At 40.8% G+C, this 26,630-nt stretch overlaps 1 protein-coding gene across 2 annotated transcripts in view; it reads left to right on the plus strand.

Annotated features, from left to right (window-relative positions):
• Positions 1-26,630, plus strand: part of CTNND2 (catenin delta 2) — a 564,215-nt gene that overhangs the window by 336,236 nt on the left and 201,349 nt on the right. For both annotated transcript variants that reach the window (XM_088023533.1, XM_088023534.1), the window contains one exon: positions 21,256-21,469. In XM_088023533.1, the coding sequence (XP_087879659.1) occupies positions 21,256-21,469 (214 nt within the window). The remainder of the gene's footprint in view (positions 1-21,255; positions 21,470-26,630) is intronic.

A 26,630-nucleotide genomic window follows, 5' to 3' on the forward strand; every position in this document is an offset into this window, starting at 1 on the left:
CCCTCAGAGAGAGTGGGATGTTGGCGGAGGGGCCCCAAGGTGGAGGTTATAAGATGGACAGGCTTCATTCTTTGTAACTGGAATGAGACTATTTTCATAAACAAAAGTGGATGAAAGTTGGGAAATCAGACCAATGTGTTGAAATGTAACCAGCCTACAGTGAGAGTCCTGATTAAAACAACCAGGTACAGAATGTTCTCTTTGCAAGATAGTGATGCGTCAGAGAGCAGGCTCCGAAACTAGGTCATGACTTGGGAGCAGTGATGCAGCGGGTGTTTTTTCTAATCTCTGAAGGTTCCTATAATTCACTTTGGGTTATTTTAACTTTATTTCTTCTGTGGGCCATGCTCTCCTGCTATTTTAGTGGGTTATCTTCTCATCAGCCCACCCCCTGAAATGGTTCATATTTTGCCAGTAATTAAAGAAAGAAACAAATGACCCATCTAAACGTTAGTCCGTTCCTGCAGGGATTACAGGTAGGGGACCGGGGTAGGGGACCGGGGTCTAACCTGGAGCTGTCCACCATGCCTTTTTTTCTTGGCACATTTCTGAATGGGATCCCCTGTATCATATTTTAAAGAAGACCTGTAGCTGAAGAACCAATCCTTCTTTCAGGGGCATAGTCCAGGATAACCTCAACCTCAACTGACCTTTACGTTTCCCACAACTTTCTTTCCTTCCCTCATAGGAGAGGTCGCAGAAAAACCCGACCTCTGTCCTCCTGCTGAGGAGGCTCCTCAGGGCTGCCAATTTGCCACCGTTAGCCTTTTTTCCGAGTGAGAAATCTCTCAATTGTTGAACCAAGGACCTCTGATTCTTCCCTTCCAGTCTCCAGGTTTTCCTGGCACACAGACTAGAGACAACATTTTGTCAGAATACTGACAGGAACCACACAAGAACAACCCTCCACATCATGTCTGTGCACACATGGATTATAATGCACACACTTCTCCCTCTCCAGATTTCATGGCAGCTCTGTGCTTTCCTGTATGTCCGCAACCTCTGTGGCATTAATCCACTATGAGTAAATGATCCTGTACTCGCCCTTTGTGAGCCTCTGACCACTTTTCCACCTTCACCAAGGCTATTTTCCCATTTGATTCTAAATCTGAAGTTTCAGATCTCCCCACACTGGTGTCACTTGCAAATGTGTTAACGACATGCTCTCTGCACACTTGCATGCGCCATCGTGGAAATGTTTAACACCACGGAAGCCAGATACCATGGAGGACAAGAACCCCCTGACTTGAATTAGAGCCTCAGTTGACTTAAGTGTAGGCAAACTTCTAATCACCCACATTTCAGTCATTCCAAATCAGATTCTTACTGGAAGAAATGTGTCTTTACACCCAAACTATCCCATAGATGTTTTGCCATATCTCTTCCCTATTGGGTACACTTCATCATTACAAATGTTTTTTTAAATGTTTCAAGAAAAGCTGTAGGTGATCATTATATGCTGACTATTCCTTTTTGGTAGCTCCAGTGCACTTTTTAACCAAACCTCGAATGTAAGTGAAAGAAAAAACAGCTATTTTGTTAAGAGTCCTTCAAAATTCAAATTGCTCTCCTGCATTTACAATCCTTTTTAATTAATTTGCTTTTTGAATAAAAAGTAAAACACTGAGTAGGCATTAAGTGTTCTGTTACTCATATTTAATTTTATGTATGGAAAGGTTTCTGCATTTCCTTTGTATCCATACAGGCTGTCTTCAATTTCCAAAGATTTCTTGAAAGAAACAGTCCTACAATGGACAATGTATTTTCCCTGGAAACAGTGGTATATAAGAAGACCAGGCTCCCCAGGACAGCTCACAAAAGCCTCATTAACCCAAAATGTCCCTGGACTATAGCAGGGGGTGAATAACACTATAATATCCAGTCCCTTTGTATTCATGGGGGGAAGCAAAAATGTTCCAGTCAGAATGCTGGGAACTCGTCTCTGGTGTTTTACTGCTTAGAAGCCGGTGTTCCCCACACAGTCCCCGTGGGTTCTGGGGTGAGAATGGAGACCATCCTTGCTACAAACCACAGGTGATGGAATCTGCTGTCTGGGGCAGGGGCCCAAGGAGGACAGAGGCAGAGAAGAAGGAGCAGGGAGACAATGACAGAGCCATTTTTGGAAAGCATGGGTAAGCTTTGAGAGACTCCATTGTATGGACTGAATGAAGGGGGACAGGGGATGAAGGCCAGAAAGTGGAGACTGGAAAATAAAACTATGTGAAGTGTGGAAGCTCCTCAATACATCACCCACAAATCCTACTGACCCTCCCCAGACCTCACAGATGCCCTGCCACTCCCTTCACTTAATTCCACTTTCCTTACTGTCCTTTCTGTTGCCACTGCCTATACTTTTTGAGCCAGTTTCTCTCTTTTCTGGTCCACTAGGGAAGAAGAGGGTTATCTTCCCAGCTGTCCTCTATTCTTTTATATATATAATGCAAATACACTCGATTTTGATGTTTTACAGAGATTCTTTTACTGCTTTCACAGGTGATAATAGTCATATCAGGAATAAAATATTTCCCTCATAAATGTCACCCTTCTATTTTTCATTTACATCTTGAAGACACAAATAATGTCATACTGGTAAATGGTAAAATAGTGGCCTGTACACTTGAGCAGAGAGCTTCCCTCAGATTTGTCTCATAGAGTTCTCCCTTCAAGGTGGAGCCGTCCAGGGACTCCCGGGGAGAAGCAAGATGGCGCCAGGGAAGAGCGGTGAGAACTGGACCCCTGTTCATAGGCTAGAATAACCCCCATCCTGTTCTAATAGGTACTGAGATCAGATCACAGGAGAAAGAAATTCCATCAAAGTTCTTCTAGTAAAGGGTGAATCTGAATTCGTGTTTACTGGCCATTTCTTCTTTCTGCGGGTAAAGATAGTCCAGAGTCACCCCTGGCCCCACTGCGTATGCAAAGAGTTCTTTCCAGTGGTGCGCTAGAAGGCGTCTCCATTCAGAAACACACCTGTCAGCCCTGGCATGTGAGGCACTATTCCTTCCCTCTCTTGCTGCTGATGAGCACTGCACAGTGAAGGGGCCTCGTACCCATGGAGGCAACGATGGTGCCCACAAGCGAGCCACAGCTTTTCCAGCTGCTACCTCCTGGCTCAGCCTGCCAAGCACATCTGACACTCTCTGTCACTGGATCTCTGAGCAGACCCTCCTATTTCTTAATTTTATAACTAGTTGAAAATATCCAAGAGAAAGGCTAAGGCACTCTGGCCTGGCTTAACCATAAGGAGGGGGCGTGTGGATCCTGTGGTTAAACTGGCGTAAGCAGCCATGAGAAAATGAGGAATCCCAAGCTATGGAAAAGATGGACAAAAATGAGGCAAGGCAGCCTAGGACAGATTGGATTAGGGAGCTGTTTATATGTTCATTAAAGAAAGAAATGGAAAAACAGTTGGTCAGAGGACACTGAATATGGGTTATATTAGTTTCTTCTTGCTACTGTAACACATTACTACAGACTTAGTGGCTTACTACAACAGAACTTTATGATCTTACCCTTCAGGAGGTCAGAAATCTTAAATCCGTTTCACTGGGCTGAAGTCAAGTTGTGAGCGGGGCTGTGCTATAGAGTCCTATATGGAGAGTCAGTTTCCTTGCTCTTCCAACTTCTAGAGGCCACCCATATTCCTTGGCTCTGTGGCTTCTTTCTCCACCTTTTCAAGGTCATTCCAGCCTCTGCTTCCATAATCATATGTCCTTTCTTCGACTCTGACCCTCCTGCCTCCCTCCTTATAAGGACTGTTGGGATTACATTGGGCCCACACAGATAATCCAGCATAATCTTGCATCTCAAATTCCTTAATTTAATTGCAGCAGCTAAGGCCCTTCTGGTCTTTGGGGGCTTTATATGTAATATATTCACAGGTTTCAGGGATTTTCACATCTTTGTGTGAGGGAAATTATTTAGCCTACCACATAAGTCCTTGTCCACTGATAAGATAAACTTAAATGTCTTGGAAGAAAAAAAAAATCAGAATAGGTGTTCTTCCCTCTCTTACAACGTTCTAGAAAATTTCAGGTATTTATGCTTAACTTCACTGATCTGAAAAAGAACCTGATGAGGCTAAGGAAGAGATGGGACACAGTAATCTTGGAAAAAGATTTGGATTCAACTCTTGCAGTGACAGAAAGAGCAGATGTGAGTGGAAAGTATCATAGTGTGAGGAGGGGTGATGACCTGGTGACCAGGTGACCCCACTGCAGGGAGGGGAGGTTACTCTTGTCACATTCCCAGCAGAAGAGTTGAGGCCACGTGCTGAGCCCTGTTTGATTGGCAAGAGGCTGGGAAACCATATTTTCTGAGCTTCACCAATACAATCTTACCTGACCATTAAACTAAAGAATTGGAGATTGTTTGAAGAGAAAATGGAAAGGTAGCTGTTCAAAAACAAAAGGAAACTTTTCATACCAGTGGCTCAGACATACCACATGTGCAGACACAGTGAGTTTATGCTCCCATAACATATGAGGGGAACAGCTGCGGTAGAAATGGTGCCATTAAGCCAGTTGTGATTGTGTAAAGTAATGAGAGCCCCTCAGGCAACCAAGAGCTAACATTCTCAAAACTAAACCAAGAAAGATTTCTTGGTGAGGTTCTGGCAATTTCTGCATTAGCAATGGAGGCAGTAGAGACTGGTACCCTGGCTCACAACACCCCCTTATATGAAAGACTTATTTGGCCAGAGCAGTCAACTTTTCTAGGTTGGCTTTGTAGATTATCAGGGTCTAAACAGAATGGCTCTCCCACTGGCATTGACAGTATCCTATATAATAGTTCAAGCTAATAAGGAAGCTTGATAGGCACTAGAGATTTCGGTGCTGTCAATGATCTGGATTTTTTTTTTTCCAGTCCCAATTTCTGAGAAAAAGCCAATCTCGATTTGTCTTTACCTGAAAGACCATGTAATCTATTTTAACAGTTCTCAGACAAGGATATGTTAACGCCCTTACCTGTGACCAGAATTCGTATGAAGGGACTCAAACTTACTGATATAAAAGATACTCTAATCTACAGCTTTGATGATTAATGATTACTAGGCTTACAAAAGAATGGGCTGACAGAATTGGACCTGGTGTGACTCATGACAAAGTGAGAGTGGCTTGTAAAGTCTGCAGAATTACAAGGGATAACCCAATAGGGAAAATTTGAAGGGTCAGGGATCTTTCCCAAATGATGAAAAATATTCCATGCCCCCCTGAAATGAATAAGAAATATAATACTTGGTGGAACTCCTTGGGTCCTGGAGAAGTCATATCTTATATTTGGGATATTATTAAGTCCCATTAGAAAAAAAATAAAGAAAAGGGAATTGAAAAGAAAAAAAAGATAGAAAAATAAAGTCACTTTTGAAGATGATCTCAAAGAGCTAAAAGCTTCTTTAGGTCTTCATTTGTATTGAGTATAACCCTGAATGCCTAAGATCCACAGCTGCTTTACCCAAACATTGACAAATGCTCAAAGAGGTTGGAGTTCAAGGCAAAAGCCAGTAGGGGCAACAGAGAAACAGCCTTAAGGCTGAACATAATTAATGACTGAGTTTCCACCATTAGGTATTTACTTTTTGAAAGGCAACCAATGGCTTGCTAATAGAGATTGCTTGCATCTCTGAGAGATATTTGAGGAGAGAATGTCAGAATTCTCTGAAGAATGTCAGAAAACATGGACCTAAGAAAGAGTCTATCCCCAAACTCTGATGAAGTGCGGGGTTTTGCTTAAGAATGCTCTAAAGTTTGGTTATACCAGAGGTGTCCACCAGATGCATGAAGAGGATTCCTCAGAACTGAGATTCTCCTGCTTTATATCTTGTGGGGCTTCCTCCTCTATGGAAGAAATCCCAACCTAGGATTCCTTATCAGAGCAAGTCCAGCAGTAACAGGACTTGTAGACAAGAGTACAAAACAATGGAGAAGGAGCACCTTTGGAAGGCTGCTTCCTCCAACCTCGTTTATAGAAGAGTGCATATTAACAGAACAGAAATCAAAACCACGGCACCAGAACATGTCTTCCTAGTTGACCAGGTTGTATTTTTTCGAACGATCATTTGAAAAGGTGCTAGGGATAGTGAGTCATTCATGGCTCATATAGATAGGGTTGATCATCCAGTGTGCAACCTGCCACAGTAGGATGACTTTTTCCCTTGACCAGTTGGTTGGCTTTATCACATGGGTCCATTTCATCCTCCTGACCACTTGGCCTTGAAAGCAAGTGCACTGATGCTATGTTGGGAAAGTGCCAACTCTCGTGAAAATCTCCTTTCAAAATTTTCACAGTAAATCATAATTTCCTCATTCAAATTTGCCATTTCCCCACCCCTGCAAGCATGGATATCTTTATTAATAAATACCACACAGTTTTTCCTCTTATCTTTAAGAGTTTCCAAAGCTAATGTTTTCCCCCCTTTTTGCAAGTCCCCAGGATCTAGATTTAATTTTTCTGCAATAAGAAATGAATCAATAGGGGCGCCTGGGTGGCTCAGTCGTTAAGCGTCTGCCTTCCGTTCAGGTCATGATCCCAGGGTCCTGGGATCGAGCCCCGCGTCGGGCTCCCTGCTCCGTGGGAAGCCTGCTTCTCCCTCTCCCACTCCCCCTGCTTGTGTTCCCTCTCTCGCTGTGTCTCTCTCCGTCAAGTAAATAAATAAAATCTTAAAGAAAAAAAAAAAGAAATGAACCAAAGATGATAATTTGTTTTGCAATTTAGATTTTTTTCATTTTAGTGTCCTAAACCCTGAAGAGTGACAGCAGAATGTGAAGATTTTGAATTATGAATAATCTTCCTCATTGTTCTGACTTTTATCTGTCTCTCTACCACTGAGCCCAAGTTCATCTAATGGAAATTGGATATTCAACCATGGGCCTGAGTACTACATTATTTCCCATGATTTTATATCTTTTTTGCATTAAGGAAAACAAGCCATCTGCATATCTATAATTAGCTAATGTATTCAGCGTTGGTTCCTATAAACAAGATGCAGGTGTAAGGAGTGCTGAAGCATTTCGTTCCTAGTGTTGGCTTTTACTTGTGGGAAAAATTACTCTCACTTCATGAAATAAAAAGATAAAGTTATAAGAAAAACATTTTTAAATGTGTGTAATATCTGCTGAACTGGTGTCCTATTTATAGCTGTATAATATTCTAAGGCTCTCAGATCTCTTCGCTGGCACCAGAAATCTTTGTTCTGAAGTACTAATTTGCTTGGCACATGACATTTTTCCTGAAGGGTAGACTGTGAAAATTGGCTTTATTTCAAAATTTTGAAGTTTACGGTCAAAACTGTGTTCTGTCAAAAAATAACATGGCACGCGTGCTGAGTGCCACGTACTCGTCTTGGCCCTGGGCATTCAGCCGTGAGCATATTAGGCAAGATCTGCGCTCTCACCATGCGTATATCCCTCTAGGTGGGAGTGGGGGCATAAATCAACAGATAAGTATGTGAAATATATCAGGGGGTAAATGGGAGCGAAGGAGGACTACCGAAAGAGGGAGGTAGACCAACAGCAGAGGAGACAGGGTGCAGGTTAGATGGGCTATTTTCGATGGCTAATAGGTTGAGTGGACACCGGAATGATGGAAAGGAAGTCATTCTGTGGAGTCTGGGAGAACACATCTGGCCACTCGAGAACTTCCAGAAGCCCAGAGGAACCGAAACCAAAAGTGGATAAGAGAGACTGATGAGCAGTGGAAGCAGAAAGAAAACAGGGACTGGTCACATAGGACCAAAGGCCAAGGTTAATGACCTTCTCAATGTGATGGGATCATTAGGAGATTTTTCTCTAAGATTTTATTTATTCATTTGAATGACAGAGAGCGCACAAGCAGGGGGAGAGGCAGAGGGAGAGGGAGAAGCAGACTCCTTGCTGAGCAGGGAGCCTGATGCGGGGCTCGATCCCAGGACCTGGAGATCATGGCCTGAGCCGAAGGCAGACGCTTAACCACCTGAGTCACCCAGGCATCCCTCATGAGGAGATTTTGAGCAGGAGTGATATGGTGTTTTAAAACATGTATGTTTAAAAAAAAAAAAAAAAACAATAAAACAATAAATGATTCTGCCTACTGTGTGTGTTTATAAAACAAAACAAAATTCTTCCCTAAGTCCCCTGCCTCTACCAGCCTATTAAAAACTGAAAGTATAATTATCACCTTCCTTTTAATCTGGAAAAAAATTTTATGCAAAAATACACATAATTCATTTGAAAATTATTAAGTAATTAAAAATGCAAACCAAAGCATATATGTATTCGGTACTTTTTAAATGCATGATTAGAAAATGATAAGTAAGAACATATGGAAACTTGAATTTTTTAAGTCAGGGATTTCATATGTTGAAGGTATTTTTTAAGGTTTATTTATTTATTTTAGAGAGGGTGGGGAGGGGCAGAGGGAGAGGGAGAGAAATCCTCAAGCAGACTCCCTTCTGAGTGGGGAACCTGATGCAGGGCTCAATCGCAGGACCCTGAGATCATGACCTGAGCCAAAACCCAAGAGGCAGATGCTTAACCAGCTATGCCACCCAGGCTCTCCATGTTGGGAAATTTTTTAAAAGAATTTAAGTGAGAAACTCTGCTGAGAACTAGCGTCTGGAAATAGAGTAAAATCAGAGTATTTTATTATTTGTAATTGGGATTCCAGCCATCTAATCTGGTATACTCTAGGACTAAAGATATTTGAACTGAAATTATTAATGTAAAGAATTAACAGTCTTCTCAATCTCTGTGGCTGTTTATTAGAAGGTAGAATATCAACAGGGTAGGTCCTTTGAACCCACAAGTCTCGGTGAGTTATAAGAAGAAGAAAATTATTACTACACAATTTAAATTGGAATAAAATAATCGAAAGAAATGAATGAATCCCATTTTTGTGGGAGAAGGAAGAGGAGACGTTCGGAATTACTTTCTCTTTTGAATATATACATACACAGACATTTATTTATACCCTATGCATATTATTTTATACATATATTTATTTATGCATACATTTATTTATTTAACATCTGTGTCACATTATAATATGTGTGCATGTAAAATTATAGACATGTGTGATTTAGTACCACTCACTTACTAAAATCACCAGGAGAGAATTTCTGAGATAAATGCCCATGTGATATCTAGAATATCTGCGTCTCCTTCTCCATTAAGGATGACACAGAGGTTTAGGATACATGGCACTGCACTTGGTGGGGTTTCTTAGAACATAGTTTTTTAAAATTCAAAGGTCACACATGCACCAAAAACAAGTGTATTTTCTTACTATGCCAAGTCCACGTGTCATATAAATGTTCTGCTTGGGCTGATGGACAAAATGAAGAGTGAATAACATTTAATCAGCTGAAAAGTATCACCAAATAACTCGTATTTCAAGATGCCGTGTTGCAGACAGATTTCCCTGGTAACAGCTTTCTTTGTGTTCCGTAGAAACATGCGAGAAAGAATAAGGTTGACGTGTTCCAGTTTGTGGATTCTCAAAAGAGCTGGTATCAGTGGTTGCATCTGACAGACACCTGCGGGGAGCTCCAGGGAGCTCTGAGTGGGGGAACCTATGGTTTTCCCTTTTGCTCAGCTTCTGAGATCCCCTGCAGCCTCCACCCACTGCTTCTGTGGGGAGAGCTAACTGGAGAATCACAAGATGGGCTTCACCAGTCACCTTGCCGGGGCTCAGAGCACAGAGCTGTTGGAATAAGAAAAGCAAAGTAAATTTAAACAAATGACTGAGAGTTGTAGAAAACCTCCTAGTCCCGTCAAACTATTTATGAATTCTCCAGTGCCAGGAAAATGGTCAAGAATGTTTCATGTATAGGATACACTTTACTACCCAAGTGTCTTCTTTTTTACTGTCTCTCAAATTAATTCTCTTGCCTCATTGCCACAACTTCCCTTATTCTTCTGCTCAGAAACTGTGAGTGGATTCTCATGTCCTGCCACTTCAACGGTTTCCTTGTTCCGTGGAGTTCAGTGCCAGTCCCGGCCTGGTCTCTTTCTGGCGTCCCACAGCACTCCCTGCATCACGCCCCTGGGAGATGCTCTCTGCAGGGAGATGCCATTCTCTGCGTGCCTCTTGTCCTTTCCAGCCTCCCATGCCGATCCATCTTCAGAGCCCTCATCCATGTGGCCTGCAGGCGTTCTGGACTGTTGGCCAAACAAGCTTTCTGCAAACATTCTCTTAAATTCTGTGTTTTTTCTTTAAAATCCCATAAATCTTGAGGTGCCTGGGTGGCTCATTCAGTCAACCTTCTGACTCTTGATTTCTGCTCAGGTCATGATCTCAGGGTCATGTGATCGAGCCCCACATGGGGGAATCTGTGCTCAGTGGGGGGGAGTCTGCTTGAGATTCTCTCTCTCTTCCTCTTCCCCACCCACCCCGCCCCCCGCTCAGGCACACACATGCACATGTACACTCTCTCTAAATAAATAAATAAAATCTTTAAATGAATAAATGAATGAGTAAATAAATAAAATCCCATAAATCTTATAAATAAATTATCTAAGTCTGATTATGAAAATAATAATGATGCCTCCACCCACATACCACTAGTCTTGGGTAAATTTAAGGGCAAAGAAGATGTCCCACCATCTAATGCACGGATGCCTCCTCTTGTCCCCCAACCCTACCATACCATGTACCCTACTTTAAGAAGTATGGACCCATTGCATCTCAGACATTTTCGAGTTTAATCATGTTCTAATTGTATGGTCCACCAGTTTTCAAACTTATAATCAGTTTAGTTGTTATCTCTTCCAGAACTAATTAATTAACTCACTCCACTTCCCAAGGAGGCTGGTTTCATGACCTTCCTGTGGGCTTCATAGGAAGCCTTATTTTTTATATTTCACCTTATTTATTCCTGTGAGTTTCTCCCTTGTTAGTCCATGAGATCCTCAAGGAACACAGCACAATGCTTATTACTAAATATCAGTTGAGCTGAACAGGACTGAAATTCTTTCCTCAACCAGTGTTTAGTCCAGTAAATATTGGCTATTACTACCACAGAAGAGTGTATGAGCAGCATACACTCTTCATAGGTGACTTCATAACCTAGAATAAAAAAGACACTTGCATGACAAGAAAACACTTAAGCAAATTTTATATTCTGTACAAGTTATAGGTGTAAGGAAAGTCTTACTTGATACAGTTTAAAGTTTCAAAAATGTAGATATTTAAAAATAAATGCACAGGAAAGTTTTCTCTATTTATCCATCGTAACTCCTTTTGGAGAAATATATTTATTTTAATACTCATTATTGTTATAACCATAGGCTATCTAAGATACAAAATAATTTTTCTATTATTTCTATGCCTATATTTAGCATAATTTTATATTTTAGAAAGGTGTTATTTTCCATTTTGCCATAACAAAAGAATAGCAATTTTTTTAAATGTGTGCTTTTATAATGCCAATGAAATAGAAATCTAAATGAGGGGCTGCGCCTTTCATGAATGCTTTGCCATCTGTCAGTCAAATAAAAACTACAATGTGATGATTATCAACACACTTGTTTATTAAAATTAAAGGCCAACAGTATTAGTCAGTCATGATGCTTTCAGCTGTATTTTCCTCCCTACGGGCAAAACAGAGCTAGAATCTGACCATTTCTTAGCACTCAGCCTCGCATCACTCCCATCCAAAGCTACCGTGTTTATTTTGCCCCTGGACCATCTCAGTGGCCCCTACCTGATGTCCCTGCTTCTCCTTCGGGCCCCGACAACCTGCTCTCCACATGGCACATACAGGTGTCTTTAAACAAGTGTGTTCGGTCACCCCTCTTGGTCTCATCTTCCTCAGGGTCAACCCAGTGCCCTTACAGTGGCTAAAAGCCCCCGCCGGACCCAGCCCCGCTCTGCCTGGCAAGCCCTCTCGTCCTCTCTCTCTCTCCTTCGCTGTACTCCAGCCACCTTGTCTCCTTACACTTCCTTGGGACTTGCTGTCGTTCCCTCATGCCCTTCGGTCTCTGCCTGAATGTCCCCTAACCATGGTACCCTGACCCACCACCTTCACACCGTCCCACAACACTACCTCTTTTTCTCCTGCTATCTCTCCTTTATGGTCCTTATTACTGGGGAGGATCCCAGTTTTTGAGGAGCTTAAACCTTATACATTGTGGTGGATCGTCTTTAAGGATCTAAATTATAACTAGAAAATTGCTAGGTCCTTCTCCAGATAAAGCTACCTCTGTGCCTCACTACTGAAATGGTCCCATTGGCTGGTTTCCTTATTTAACTTCTGACTCCTCTCCAGGTATGTGGGCTCCTTTGAGGGAGGAGGGGCTTCGTTCATCTTATCCGCCTCTGGGCCCAGCTCCTGACAGACTAAGCACTCCATAAACATTATCCAATGAGGGACTGTCTCATCAGTACCATGAAAGTTTTGGGGGTAATATATGTGGACTTCTTATGTGCACATTCTAAGATATTTTAATAATTTCCAAATAGCAAAGTCATGTATCTGCCTTACAGGGTTTGCATTTTCGGAATTGATGTGTTTATCTAAAATTCTCTGTGAGATGCTGAACGATATATGAATTTAGCTTTGTCATTCACAAATATGTTGATTGAGTTCAATCTGGAACATAGTAAGGGAGACTTTTATCGCAGGCATTCTCTGTGATTGCCGCTACTTTGTGATGTTGTATTCCATATCTACAAGGACAGCACAAACACTGTGCCAGATAATAGAAACCATTAGACTTTTTTGGAACATGGTGAGTGTGTCTGAGTGGGGTCTTCAGAAAAGGAATGTGTGGAATCGCTTGAAATTCTTTCTTGTTGGGGCTCCTGGGTGGCTCAGTCATTAAGCGTCTGCCTTCGGCTCGGGTCATGGTCCCAGGGTCCTGGGATCGAGCCCCACATCGGGCTCCCTGCTCGGCGGGAAGCCTGCTTCTCCCTCTCCCACTCCCCCTGCTTGTGTTCCCTCTCTCGCTGTGTCTCTCTCTGTCAAGTAAATGGAATCTTTCAAAAAAAAAAAAGAAAGAAATTCTTTCTTGTTAAAAAAAGGAAAAGTGGGGGCCTTACCTGGGTGCTCTTGAAAAGGAGTGTTGAAGCTTACCTTTGGCACACAGCAGTTCTGAGAACCGAGTTGAGATGTAAGGTGTCAGCCTCGGCCTCCGGATGGAAGGTTCTGAGGCTCGTTGGCCTCTACGCTGGCTTCATTGGTGGGCAAGCAAGATTTTCAATGTTCATCCATGTAGACTGACTGTGTTCCATTCTGAGACAGGGAGATGTCTGGAAGAGTTCACGGTCCGTGATCAGTTAGCAAAAGAGGGGATAGAAAGGGCCAAGGACTGTGGGAAATGTAATGTTTGTGGTGTTTCGGGTAACTTGTTTTTTTTTTTTAAAGTGTCCCATAAAATGCATTACGGTGTGGAATCATGATTCACATTCAGACTAAAATAAAGGTCTTTCCCCCCTCTTTCCTTTATTTAAAGAGTGGGATCATGAGGGTGATGAGAAGTGGAAATATCGAATTGCTAAAAATAGATCATTTCGGAGATATTTTCCTAAGAAATGGTTTTCTTTAATCAGGGTTATGGCCTGGAACCTATTACCGATTCATAACCTAATACAATATCAGCTACTTCTCTAAAATTGAGGATAGTAAGAAAGGAAAAATGTCCAGAATCTCCCTTCAAGATGTTCATGTTGTTATAGGTATAGGCAGATGCCTTGGTGAAGGTCCTGAGTGCCACCTGAGGACGTGTTGAACGGGGCGGGAGCTGGGTTTGGAAATATGTGCAGGGTGACAAAGATCTCGAATGTGGGGGTCTTTTACACTGGGAAGAAAAGGGAAATCAAACAACAGTAATAATGTATTCGCAGACTTCATCTTTTCCATATGTTCAAAAACCAACTAGCTTTCTGCTAGACACAGATGGACGTGAAGCCAGAACTCCTACATCCACAGGAGTAGCACCTGGGAAATCTGCATGAGACTAGAACCTTCGCAGTCATTCAATTTATTACCGGTTAGATCTTTTGTGACTGGTTGCATCATTTGCTACCAGTTGCATTTTTAAATCTGTTCATTAGAAGCTAATTTGTTAAACCAAAACATGGTCTTTGTCTCTTTTTGCTTAATGATTCTCTCTATATTTCAGAAAAGGATTTTCTTTTATTTCTAATTAGTATCACCTCAAAATTATTTTTCAATGCCTTTTTTTGATCAGTTAATTTACCATAACAAGAAAAACCACTGCACTTCTGTTCTTTTTAAAAACACAGATTAATTAATTCCTGTACTTCCTTGGAAATCTATCTAGCAAAATATGTCATGGGTACAATATTGATGCAGCACGCTTTGATATTTTTTAAATGACAACAGCATGACTACAGTTCATTCTAGAATAAATATATTCCTTATTTAATCTCATTAGTTATACACTAGATGAGATTAATGATCTATTAGATAATAAACAGTCTACACACTAAACAAAATTTATGAAGCTGTAACTCTGAATTGTGTACCTTTCACTGACTCTATCATATGTTATATATGATGCTCTCACTAAGTTCATTCATATATTGACCAGGCATTAAGTCAATTAAGAATATCCTTTGGGCGCCTGGGTGGCTCAGTTTGTTAAGCGACTGCCTTCGGCTCAGGTCATGATCCTGGAGTCCCGGGATCGAGTCCCGCATCGGGCTCCCTGCTCAGCGGGGAGTCTGCTTCTCCCTCTGACCCTCCTCCCTCTCATGCTCTCTGTCTCTCATTCTCTCTCTCTCAAATACATAAACAAAATCTTTAAAAAAAAAAAAAAAGAATATCCTTTAACAAGTTAATACAGTGGTATTTCCTTGACAGATAATATTTGTTGAGCTCTTTGTTAAATAATTCACATTTGAAGTTTCGTTGACTCCTGAAAACAACCCCATGAGACAGGTTCACATTTTCTTTGTGTTTTGCAGACATTTAAGTAACTTGCCTCAGGGGACACAGGTTTAAGAGAGGGAGAATGATTTGAACCTTGTTGCTCCAGCCTCATAGCTAGCACCGCCTCCAAACACTGCAATACACTTGCTCTCTAACACATAATTTAAAAAGAAACGTAATCCGTCTTGGTTCACCTGTGGAATGGAGAAAGTAGATCGTTTTGCACAACTATAGAGATATATTTTCTCTCAAAATTCTCAAAAATAATTTCTACCTTAAAACTAAAAAAAAACTTTAGCCTTTATCAATTGTACTTCTGGGTTGCTCAGAGGCAACTACAGGTACCCACATCAATTCAAACTATCTGGAAATACTGACTGGTTAACTGGCTTTACTTTAAGGGTAAGGGATGGAATTCAGTGAGGTAAAATATGTATTTTACAAACTGTGATAACGTTGTAGTTTCTTCATTAAAATGGAAAAGTGAGTTTCAGTTACCCCTGGTTCAGCCTCTGGCTTCAGATCCACAAACTTTGTATCTTCCAGTAGCTTCTTAAGCAGAGAAAATTATGTAATTTTTAAACACCAGTAGGGAATAGAAAACAATTGTATCTATTTTTTATTGTTTAAACTAATACCACTGAAAAATAACAGTTAATTAAGAATTTACTAAAATCACTGAGTCCAAGCTTTTAGTCAGCTTTCTGTGAACCATTTTGCAGACCTTGTGAGTTGGTTGCTTACAAATATGTAAAGTGAGAGGAGGGGTGCTGTATCTTATTAATCCAGCGGTCCATTATTAAAATTTACAGATCCAGCTTAGTTTCTCTCAGGACTAACCAGAAGCCCAAAGACATAGCCACTTTGCTTAAAACCGAGTAGATCCTTGAGAGGTATGGAAATGTTTACCCAGGTCCTTAGCTATTTAAGGACCTTCTTTAATCACCAGGAGGTTAAAAAGAAGGCTACTCCAGCTTCTTTCTTCTTCCCCCACTCAGTTCCAAGTCCCTACTCATTTCAGATGCACAGTAGCTGAGCGATCTTTTGTTGCCAAGAACACCTGTAGCCCTTGCCCGCAGCATCTCACTATCCTTAAAGCAACTTTTCCTAGCATTTCTCTAAATGAAAATAGGTGCCCCCAAGAGGAATTCTATTCCCTGGTAAAGTGCTCTGTAAGCCACTATCCATCATCATCATCATTATCATTTTATGAAGACTGCCATGAGCTCGCAAACACTGCTGTAATTGGATATGTTCTAAATTATTCACTGATGTTGATATCAATTTAATGATAATAGCTAATTCATCGGTAAATATATTTTATTCTTAATGCAGATAACGTTAAGAGTAACAAGTTCACTAAGCGGCAAGGCCCCCCCCCTTTTTTTGCAACAGGTGATATTGCATTACCTGCATTTTTTTCTTGTGCTGAATTTAATTGCCTATCCATTTGTTTCCTGATTTAAAAGGCTTATATGTATTCTGCCTTGTAATGAAAAGACAAGGAAGAAAACCATTGCATCTTACTCTTGAACGATTTTTAGATACTTTTACTTCCAGAGTTTAAATTGTGAAAACAGTAGCTTACTGTTTGGCAAAGGTGTGGAGGCAATTTTCACTCTCCCCTGATAACAGACTGGGTGAGCCTCACTGATTCTGTGCACATGCATCCCAACCTTCATCCCCAAGAGACTGTCGGTGTCAAGTTGAAGAATGCCCTCTCTCTAAACGACCTGAAAGCACAAGCAGAAGGGCATCGTTTTGCTTTGTTTGATTGGTTGATCTTTTTATTTCTCCTGCTGTGGGGCTCATCAGCCTCCATCTTCCTTACTTCTTGGAGACTACTCTCTCAATCTAGATACCTGAAGTTTACAGCAAAACATACAAATAAATGTGAGCTATTGGCATAGGAACAGCTGACTAAAGTGGACCATCTATCAAAGAATCATTTAGTTAATGAATTTATGGTTGTCTACTCAAGTTATGTATGAAAAGACGTTTCCAGTCATTCTTTGAGTCCATCAAGTTCAGTAAAGTAGCAGATTGGAAATTTGTTCGTTCCAGATCTAATTCAAGCTATCGTTTTCCCTGTCTGTATTTCAACATTGATGGCTTTTATTCAGTCATTGGTATTAATGTAAGTAAATCTGAATCACAAGTCAGTTTTAAAAGGGAAGGCAACACAATGAAATGCCACTATAAACCATTAGAATGGCCAAAATAATAAAGAAAAAAAAACAGTAACAATGCTAAATGCTGGCGATGATATGTAGCAACAAGAACTCTCATCCGTTTCTGGTAGGAATGCAAAATGGTACAAACACTGTGAAAGACTATTTGGCAGTTTCTTACAAAACTAAACATACTCACATACTCTTATTATACAATGCAGCAATTGTGCTCCTGGGCACTGACCCAAAGGATTTGAAAACTTATGTCTATACAAAAACATACAAATGATTATGGATAGCAGCTTTATTTATAATTGCCAAAACTTGGAAGCAACCATGCTGTCCTTTAGTAGATGAATGGGTATATAAAGTGTACTACATCCACACAATGGAATATTATTCAACACTAAAAAGAAATGAGCTATCACACCATGAAAAGACATGAGGAAATCTTAAATGCATATCTTACTGGGTGAAAGAAGCCAATCTGTAAAGGCTAGATACTATGTGATTCTAACTCTGTGATATTCTGGAAAAGGCAAACCATGAAGAAAAGGAAAAGATCAGTGGTTTCCAGAGGCTGGGGGAAGGAAGGGATGAATAGGGCACAGGGCACTTTAGGGCAGTGGAATTACTCTGTATGATACTAGATACTATAATCGTGGATACGTGTCATTATACATTTCCAAGACCCAAAGAATGCGCCACACGGAGAGTGAACTCTACTGTAGACTGTGGACTTGGAGTGATTATGACATGTCATTGGAGGTTCATCATTTGTAATCAAAGTAGCACTCAGTACATGTGATAATGGGGGAGGCTGTGTACGTGTGGGGGCAAGTGGAACATGGGAACTCTCTGTACTTTTTGCACAATTTTGCTGTGAATGTAAAACTGCTCTAAAAATAATGTCTGTTTTGAAGTAGTAAAAATAATAGGGAGAAGGAAAAAGGAAACTAACAGGACAACCAACCACACTATTCTTCCATTCGTCTGATATTTACTAACTTATTATGATAGGGCAGATGGTCTTCTTGTGCGTTTTATTCTATTTTACGTATATTTAGATCTGATATTATATGACATTTGATTAGCACTGTTTTAATAAATATTAAACATAGACTTTTGAAGAACGCTGCATGAAGATGATGAAGGGAGAAAGGGGAGAGGGTGAACTGGCCTGGAATGATGGCATGTGAGCCAGAATACGGGCCCCGCCTGTTGGGCATGGAGTGCCCAACGGGGAGCATAAATGGAAAAGAGATTGTTGGCGGGTTAGTGGGAGAGGAAATAAAGGGGTCATTTCAAAGAAAAGAGTTTCCCCTGATCATTTTTCAAAGAGAAGTTGTACTTTATTAACGTTTAACATAGGTTTGTTTGGAGTCTTATAGGAGTTTAGGGTTGGATATAAGAAGAAACAAGAAGAACTGGGTGCAGGGAGAAGTTAATGGGAGGCAGGATCCAGGAGAAAAGCAAAGCAGGGAGGGGAGGGCGGAGGACAGCAGCCGGACCCGTCCACAGCAGCCCACGGCGCCCAGAAGTCCTGCCATGGATAGAGACCCTGCAAGGGAACTGAGAGTCCACCTCTCACCTCACCCCCCCCCCCGCCCCGGTCCTTTTGGGATGACGGGGGTAAGCAGGAGGAGGCCGAACCAACGGCCATCACATTTCACGTCTGTGAACTCAATTCTCACTAATGTTTGGCTTTAGGATTCCCAAATTCTTAGATCAAATTCAACCCAAGAAAACAGGTTTTTTTATATATGATCCAGTGATGCCCCCAAAAGAAGAGCAAAAGAAAAGGTTTATCAGCTTAGTTGTGTTTTTCTAGATAGATTAAAATAGACTTGAGATTTCATTATAAATTTAGATATATGGCATTATTTAGGGGCACCCTGCAAACACTGTGTTCACACTGTACTATCAAGAATTGATACTGCATTTGTTTTGAATTCATTTTTCTTTTAATGCTTTGAAATAGTATTTTAGTAGCTTAATGCATTAAGTTATATGAATGGGAAAATAAGTTATAAAATTAGGAATACTAATTGTAATATACAATATAGCTAAATATATAGATAAGATGGATAGATTAGATAGATAGGTGGATAGACAGATTTACTACACTGTCTGCTTTTAACATGTAACCAGTCGGTGAACTATAAAACATCCTCCCTGAAGTATTATCATAATGTGGGTGTGGTTGTAACACAGATGCACGTGTGGAACACGTATGTAGTGATTACAAACTGCATCTCTCTTGAGTGGGGGGCCAAGCAAACACTGGTAGAACTCTACATTGGGGAAAAGTTGTTTTCTGCTTCTTTCTCACTTTTTTTCATGGACCCAGTAACAGGCGTAGCCACTTTCCCTGCATGCACTCACCACCATAGGCTGTGTAGACATCTCAGGGAAGCTAGTGGCCTCCTCCACAGCCCTGTCCTGGTGTCCTGGTGTCTGTCCTTCCCTCTTCCATCCCTGGTCCTTCCCACAGGACGTGAGATACGTGAAACACCACATCCGTGTTCTCCAAATCAGGGACTCTGAGCCCAGGAGTTCTGTGAGACCTTCAACCTTCTCTGTGTTCATTTTGTGGGTGGATCAAAGGCATGCCTACAGGCAGATTCTGAATTCTCAGATGGCCCACGTCATGTGGATGATGCAGGCCCTCATTTTACGTGGAAGCTGGTGTAGGAAGCACTGCAGTAGCCACCTGGAGACGTTCCTAGCTGTTCTCAGAAAGGGTTGTTTTGGGGGTTTTTTTGTGTGTGTGTGTGTTTTGTTTTGGGGGGTTTTTTGTCCTGAAAAGAGAGAGATTACTTGGTTTTGAAAAGCCAAGTTCTAACAAATCGGAGAAACATGACTGTCTCCAGTAATAGAGTCTCCCTCCTCATTCACTGAACAAATTTTTGTTCAGCATCTGCTATGGGGCTGGCACTGCACTTGGGATAGCGATAGAGATCTCGGAGTGAACAAGAACAGACTTGCCCTCCAAGAACATATGTTCTAGCAGACAGTCAATGACAATACACATAATAAAGAAGTTAGGGCATGGCAAAGGATATGAAGGATTCTGTAACAGATTAAGGTAAAACAAGAATGCCGGACTGGGGAGGGGTCTGGTTCAGGGTGCAGTTTTAAATAGTGTGGTTGGAGTAGCTTCCCAGAGAAAGTTGCATTTTCGCCGCTTTGAAAGGGTGGGGATGTCGCCATGTGTCCAGCACATCTGGGGGATGAATGAGTTTTCTGTGATAAGAAAACTAAGTAGGGAAAGTGCCAAATTATAACCGTTCACAACAAACCATAATTTTTCCATCCCTGAGAGGGACATGGAAATTAAAAAAAAAAAGAAGACGGTATTAATGAATCGTGTTATTTTTTTCCATATAAATGCAGAAATGCTCAAATATAGCTTTACTAATGAAAACTCCATGAAATGGTCTATATGGTAACTAGCCCATTGGTTTTCAGTTTTAATTTAAAACTTGGTCTAAACATTAAAGGACAGCAAGGAATAAACCCATCTAGAGACATATTGCGAGGTGTTTTTTTTTTTTCATTTGCTTATTTTGAAAAATCAAAACTATTTTGAGTAAAAGGAACATCAAAATTTAATGTGATTTTGTTGGTATTAATCAAATACCTGAGTTACACGTAACATGTAATGGTCTTAGTGTTCTGACTGGCTCTCGTTGTGACTTTCTCATCCTGGGCTTCTTAGATGAAAATCCTGGTGTCAGTTCTTCTGGTTTCTCATCAGCTTCTGGCTTCTTTAAAATGTTGGGAGGATGTTCTGATTAAGCGTAATCTTAACATTTTGTACATCAGTCCCACGGCCCTTTAAGAGAGTGGTTAAATTTGATAAGTCTCAGGAGCAAGAAGTTTCTCTTGCTCCTCCATCTGCCTCATGCCATGAATATGGGCCGTATTTTTATAGAGAGAAGTATCCAAGACCTCCCTTATGAGTAAAAATCAGCTTTTCAAAATCTACAACTTGAAAGGAGGTATGTTAGAAATGTTATCAGTAGGATATGAAAGCAAGTAAAGGCAGTCAAATCTAAGAACACTGGTTTGTTTTCTTTTTTCCTTTGTGTGCTCTAAGTCAGTTCAGTCACATTAATTTTAGCAATTGCTCCATAAGAAAAACCCATTTTGATCTACATAGTGAAAGCTTACTCTCTAAGGCAAAAGTTGTGCCCTGTGTTCTTGCAGATAAGGAGACAAGGAGGCATCCAGCTCCTGGTGGACCTGCTGGATCATCGGATGACAGAAGTCCACCGTAGTGCCTGTGGAGCCTTGAGAAACTTGGTGTACGGGAAGGCCAACGATGATAATAAAATTGCCCTGAAAAACTGCGGTGGCATTCCAGCGCTGGTGAGGTTACTCCGCAAGACCACCGACCTGGAGATCCGGGAGCTGGTCACAGGTTAGAATCCTTATTAACAGTACACCTGCCTCTCAAGACAAAGGCTCCATGATCCAGCACGGTAGCAAACATGCTAACCAAGGATGGTGGGTGAGGGGCTTCTCAGGGGGCGGATAACCATGGACAGTCCCGATACGCATGAGCTGAACAAGCGAATTAAAAGGTATCTAATTTAACACCTGTGGATTGACCAAATGAGATCATTAGAATGCCGCAAACATAACCCTTCTAAAATTCTATGACCCAATTTCAGTTTTGTCACTTGATTTAGAAGTAGCTCAGCATCTTACAACACCCTCAGGTGATCATTAAAATGGCATTAAATAAGTATTCGTAAAAGGACAAGATATATGAATTGTTATTAATAAGGTATATATTTTGGTTTATAATGTGATTAAGAACAGAGATCTCATGGTACTTCACAGTTAATTTCTTGAAAAAAATATTTATGCCTACTAAAAGTCCCTAGGTGGTAGGATTACATATTAGGGAATTTCTCTTACATATATTTATATATTTACATATATATTATGTGCATATATTATATATTTACATATATGTTTATATTATATTTTTACATATTTACATATAGGGACTTTCTCAAACGTGAACATGAGAGCATGTCTTTCTGTGAACACAGAACTTTTGAGTTTTGTAAAGTAGAGGTCACTAGCATTGCACCTCATAGCGCCATGAGGATTTGATGAATGAGAACATCTAAGCGTTTAGCAGTACCTTTCTCGGCGTATGTGTGAACATTGGAATAACATGTAAACATTAGCTTTCACTCTTGTCTCTCACCTTCTAAATGTGCAGTTTTACTTGCTGGAGTGCTAACAATGTAAGTGGCCTCAGGATGGGCTTTCAGAGTACTCTTCTTGATTATCCACATTGTTGTTTTAGGTGATATTTGGTTTTTCATTCATCAGAGTTCCCCTCTAAGTGTTTGGCAAATGGTTGATTGCAAGGTTGATTCTCAAAAAAGGATCTCTTAATTCTCCGTGATGCCACTGATCTTCTGTCTTGATTCCATAACTTCCTTGAAGCTACACTCATGAGATATATGTGAACTTGGTTTTTTTTTTAAGAAAATACATTACTCAAGCTGAGAGCCATAAGTATTTGTCCAGGCTAAGGTTAAGACTCCCAGCTTCAGCCTGTTTTCTTAAATGTATACCCTTTAAGGTTATTGTCACATCTCTTTCCCACTCGCAGCTAAATTAGAACTAGACCCCAGGTACTTTTCTTTTTTGCTTTCTTTTTTGTGTTTCTCTAAGTGGAGAATTGTCTTTCTAGAAAAAAAAATTAGTTGTTAAGGTTACAGTGTTATTAAAGTGATGTTTTACACCAAACTCATATGGGTCAGTTAAGGTAAAACTATTGTTACGCACATATTATGATGTGTAGGATAGTTTGGGGGGTGAACTAAATAATTGAAAGTATACCCTACCATTATGGTTGGGAGAGACCCCATCCCTACTTTGAGATTGAGAGAAAGGACTCCATATGTATGATGGAAAACAAACATCGTGGTGCTTCTGTGCATCAAGGCCTTGCCAGTTGGATGCATGAGGCCTACAGAACACCTTCTGCTATGCACGTTATGCATCCATTTCATGATTTTAAAAGATCTGGATTTTGCTAAAATTTGGATTTGCCCCAACACAAAACCCTCTGGGATGGCTTATCTCATTGCCAAGGAAACTTGGCCACATGCAAAAGGCTGAGGTGATTGATGGTGTAAACCAGAAGGAAATAGCAGCAGTGGCTCTGTCCCCTTAGCTCATCTGCTGCAGCATGCCCATGCTTCTTCCGATATTCAGAGCTACTAGGCAGCCCTGCTTCTGACAGATGCTGGATGTCTTCCATTTAATGTACCTGGGCAGCATCAAACATTTCTATGCGAGCCTCCTTTGGAAACATCAAAGGTAGGTAACAGAATGTGGAGAAGTTTCCTTTCCTGGTGAAGCTTTGGCTATGGGAAAGATGGAGTACTTGATATACAGACAGAGTACACATGCCCCTTCTCCTGCTCCTTCGGGGAAGAACAAAGGTTTGTACCCATTGTCACATCATGGCCCAGTGTTTCTGCATCAGCACGTGCTTGTGGCCGAGACTCATCCCACGTCCCTTCCTGGAAGAAATGCTGACTTCTGTCATGACTCCATCCAGGCCACTGGGGCTGAATGGTTCCACAATGACAGTGGTTGCTACTTCAGTAGATATTTTCTGCTGTTCCAGAGTCACGGTCTTATTGAGCATGGCTGCACTCTAGGCATGAATTTTAAGTTTTTCAAAGAAACACATGTTGTTAAAACGTTTCGATGGGTTGAAGCTCATGGTTTCTGGAGTTGCCATGGTGGACACTATTGAAACACGATAAGCACCTTAGCCAAGCTACTGCCCTAGAAAGGGAAATCAGAAGCAACCACGTACTAGAACATTCCAGTGTGGAAGGACTTGCTGCTGCAGGCCAGTCTGTAGCAATAAAGCCTTCTAAACTCCCATGCTGGCAGAAATCTGAGGGTGCCTGGAAACTGGCAAGGTTCTGCTAACTTCTATGTAGACATAGCATGAATGATCCAGATCAAGCCAGTGCTGACTACACTGCCTGAGCAAAAGTAAAATGAGGCAAATGAATTCACCTCAAAGAGCCTTAGAGAGTCATGTTCATCTTCAGCATCAGCCCAGCCCTCCTCTGCCACAGTGAGCTATGAAAGCTTAGATTCTGTTGGCTTCTGGGGAGCTTTGGGATTCCAGTATTTTAGTACAGCCAACTGATTTAACCTCAAGGACATCAAATCCCCCATTTATCTTATCTGTCATTCTCTTTCTACTCCTCCTCCGAGACTCTTGTCTCCCCCCACGCCTGGTAAACGCTTTGCTACACTAAGCTCACACTCTCCATTCATCCTTCATCTTTCATTTTTCAAGTGCTTTGGAATTTCTGCGGGTGTCAGGTGTGCGCTAATCCTTGGACATCTGCACGTGCAGGGTTGACGTTCAGCGGACCCACACGGTGCTTCCACCAGAGCCCACTGGGATGCTCGGCGGCTCTGTTTGGAATTGTCCCACCCATGCCCTGCTGTCTGCTAAATATGAAAAAGGGTGTTGCTGACAAATGTGTCTACGTTTTGGAAACTTAATTAGAGGAGCACCAAGGCTCATGATGGCACCGTAAGGGTAAAAAGCCTCTCTTCACTGCTGTAGTCACATTGTCACAAGGACCCTCCTCAAAGCTTTTTAGGATTAGGTTAGATATGCAGGCATGAATTAATAAAACAGTGATTTAAGTGAAACAACTATGCCCTTTACTTCTGTTGTAAGTCTGCAGCAGACCTAATAGAAGTCCAGCAAGGACTAAGGACTCAGTACGTGACAGAGCCCCGTCAGTACAAGGGAGCTTTCTCTCCTGCATCCTCCTCCCTGAATATTAGCAAATGCATGAAAACCAATGTGTGTTAACAATCTATATGTATAGGGGAAGGGAAGGTGAAGTATCCTTTGAATTCCTCTTTTAGATATTTACAAATTAAGATGTCTTGTAAACAGATACCAAAAAGAACAATGTCAGTGATTTTTAAAAAATAATAAAGCATGTTTCTAAACAAGATTTTAGATTAGACCTAGGCTATATAACCAGAAGGATGTAGAGCACCAAATTATAAACAATAAAAGACTAAAAGAAAGAAATGTTCTTGCAGAGCTTTAAATTATTTACTAAGTATTCCTTGGCAAACTGTTTGAACAATAATAAAATGTTAAAATTGAGCTATTTACATGCATTTACATTCAACACATAAGCATGCATGCTTAAAAAAATCTGCCTGTTTGCACTGCAATATCTATTCACAGCAGAATATATTTTGCTTCTGCCTGTTAGGCCTTGCAATAAATAATTTTCTTCCTATGCAATAATTACTATGAAATGATGATCAGAATTTTATTTAAATCCAGTTGAAGCTATTATATGCTAGCCATTACTTGAAATATCCTAAGCAAATAAACTTTGGTTACAAATGTTGCATGTCCTTTGGGCTTGACTAATATAATTTTTCTCTCTCTAAATATGGAAATAATCAACCTAAATTTTGAAATGCCCAACTAAAGATTTCAGAATGCTTTACAAATCATAATAAACCAGTTTTTATTAAACCATAAAACTTAATAAATAACTTTTATTTCTGTTGAAAGCAAGTGTCCTTAAGAGTTCCGATTCTCCAGGAGCAGGGTATATTCTTGCATCTTGTGCTTCAAATACCCAGATAGTCTTTCCTTTTAATTAAAGAGACAGGCCTCAGTTTAACTCTTTTACTTACTAGCATTATGTCAGTTGATTTAATGCCCAGTCTGTTATACGTTGAATTACGTGCCCCCCAAATTCGTATGTTAAAGCCCTAACCCATAGCCCCTCAAAACGTGACTCAGATGTAATTAGTTAAGTTAGGATATTAGAGTACAGTGGGCTGTTAATCTGACATAGCTGGTGTCCCTATGAAGAGAAATTCAGACACAGATACACACAGGGAGAAGGCCATGTGAACATGAAGGCAGAGATGGGGTAATGCTTCCTCGAGGCAAAGAATGCCACAGTTTGCCCAAAAACACCAGAAGCCAGGAAAGAGGCTGGGAGCAGATTCTCTTCACAGCCTTGGAAGGAACCAACCCTGGTGACATCTTGATCTTTGACTTCCAGCCTCCAGAACGGTGATAGTAAGTTTCTGTTGTCTTGGCCACTTAATTGGTGGTACTTTATTATGGCAGCCCTAGGAAACTAATACATACCCAGATCCAGGAGGTCCTTCATCTTTTCCCAGATGTGCGCAAACACATTTGTTTGTCGAGGAAATAAAGCAATGCAGATAAATGTAGAACCATGAGGACTTAATCGTGTTGCTTAATCAGTTGGCCTGATTTCTTAATGCATCTTTTTAAAGCATTTACTTGTGAAGGATTTGAAGTGGCAAAGATGATAATTAAATGCATTTTAATATTTTCAATCAAAGTAATGGCTATATACGGTAAAAAATGAAATTGTATAAAGATGCTCTTAATGAAAACGACAGTCCCCTGCCTCATCTGTCCTCTGGTATTAGATACTCCAGTCCCTCAGAGGCTTTCAGTCTCAGCTTTTGCTTTGTTTTTTTTTGTTGTTGTTGTT

Source organism: Eumetopias jubatus, unplaced genomic scaffold, assembly GCF_037043125.1.
Source record: "Eumetopias jubatus isolate StellerSeaLion01/CBP00866 unplaced genomic scaffold, mEumJub1_p1.0 scaffold_5, whole genome shotgun sequence".
NCBI lineage: Eukaryota > Metazoa > Chordata > Mammalia > Carnivora > Otariidae > Eumetopias > Eumetopias jubatus.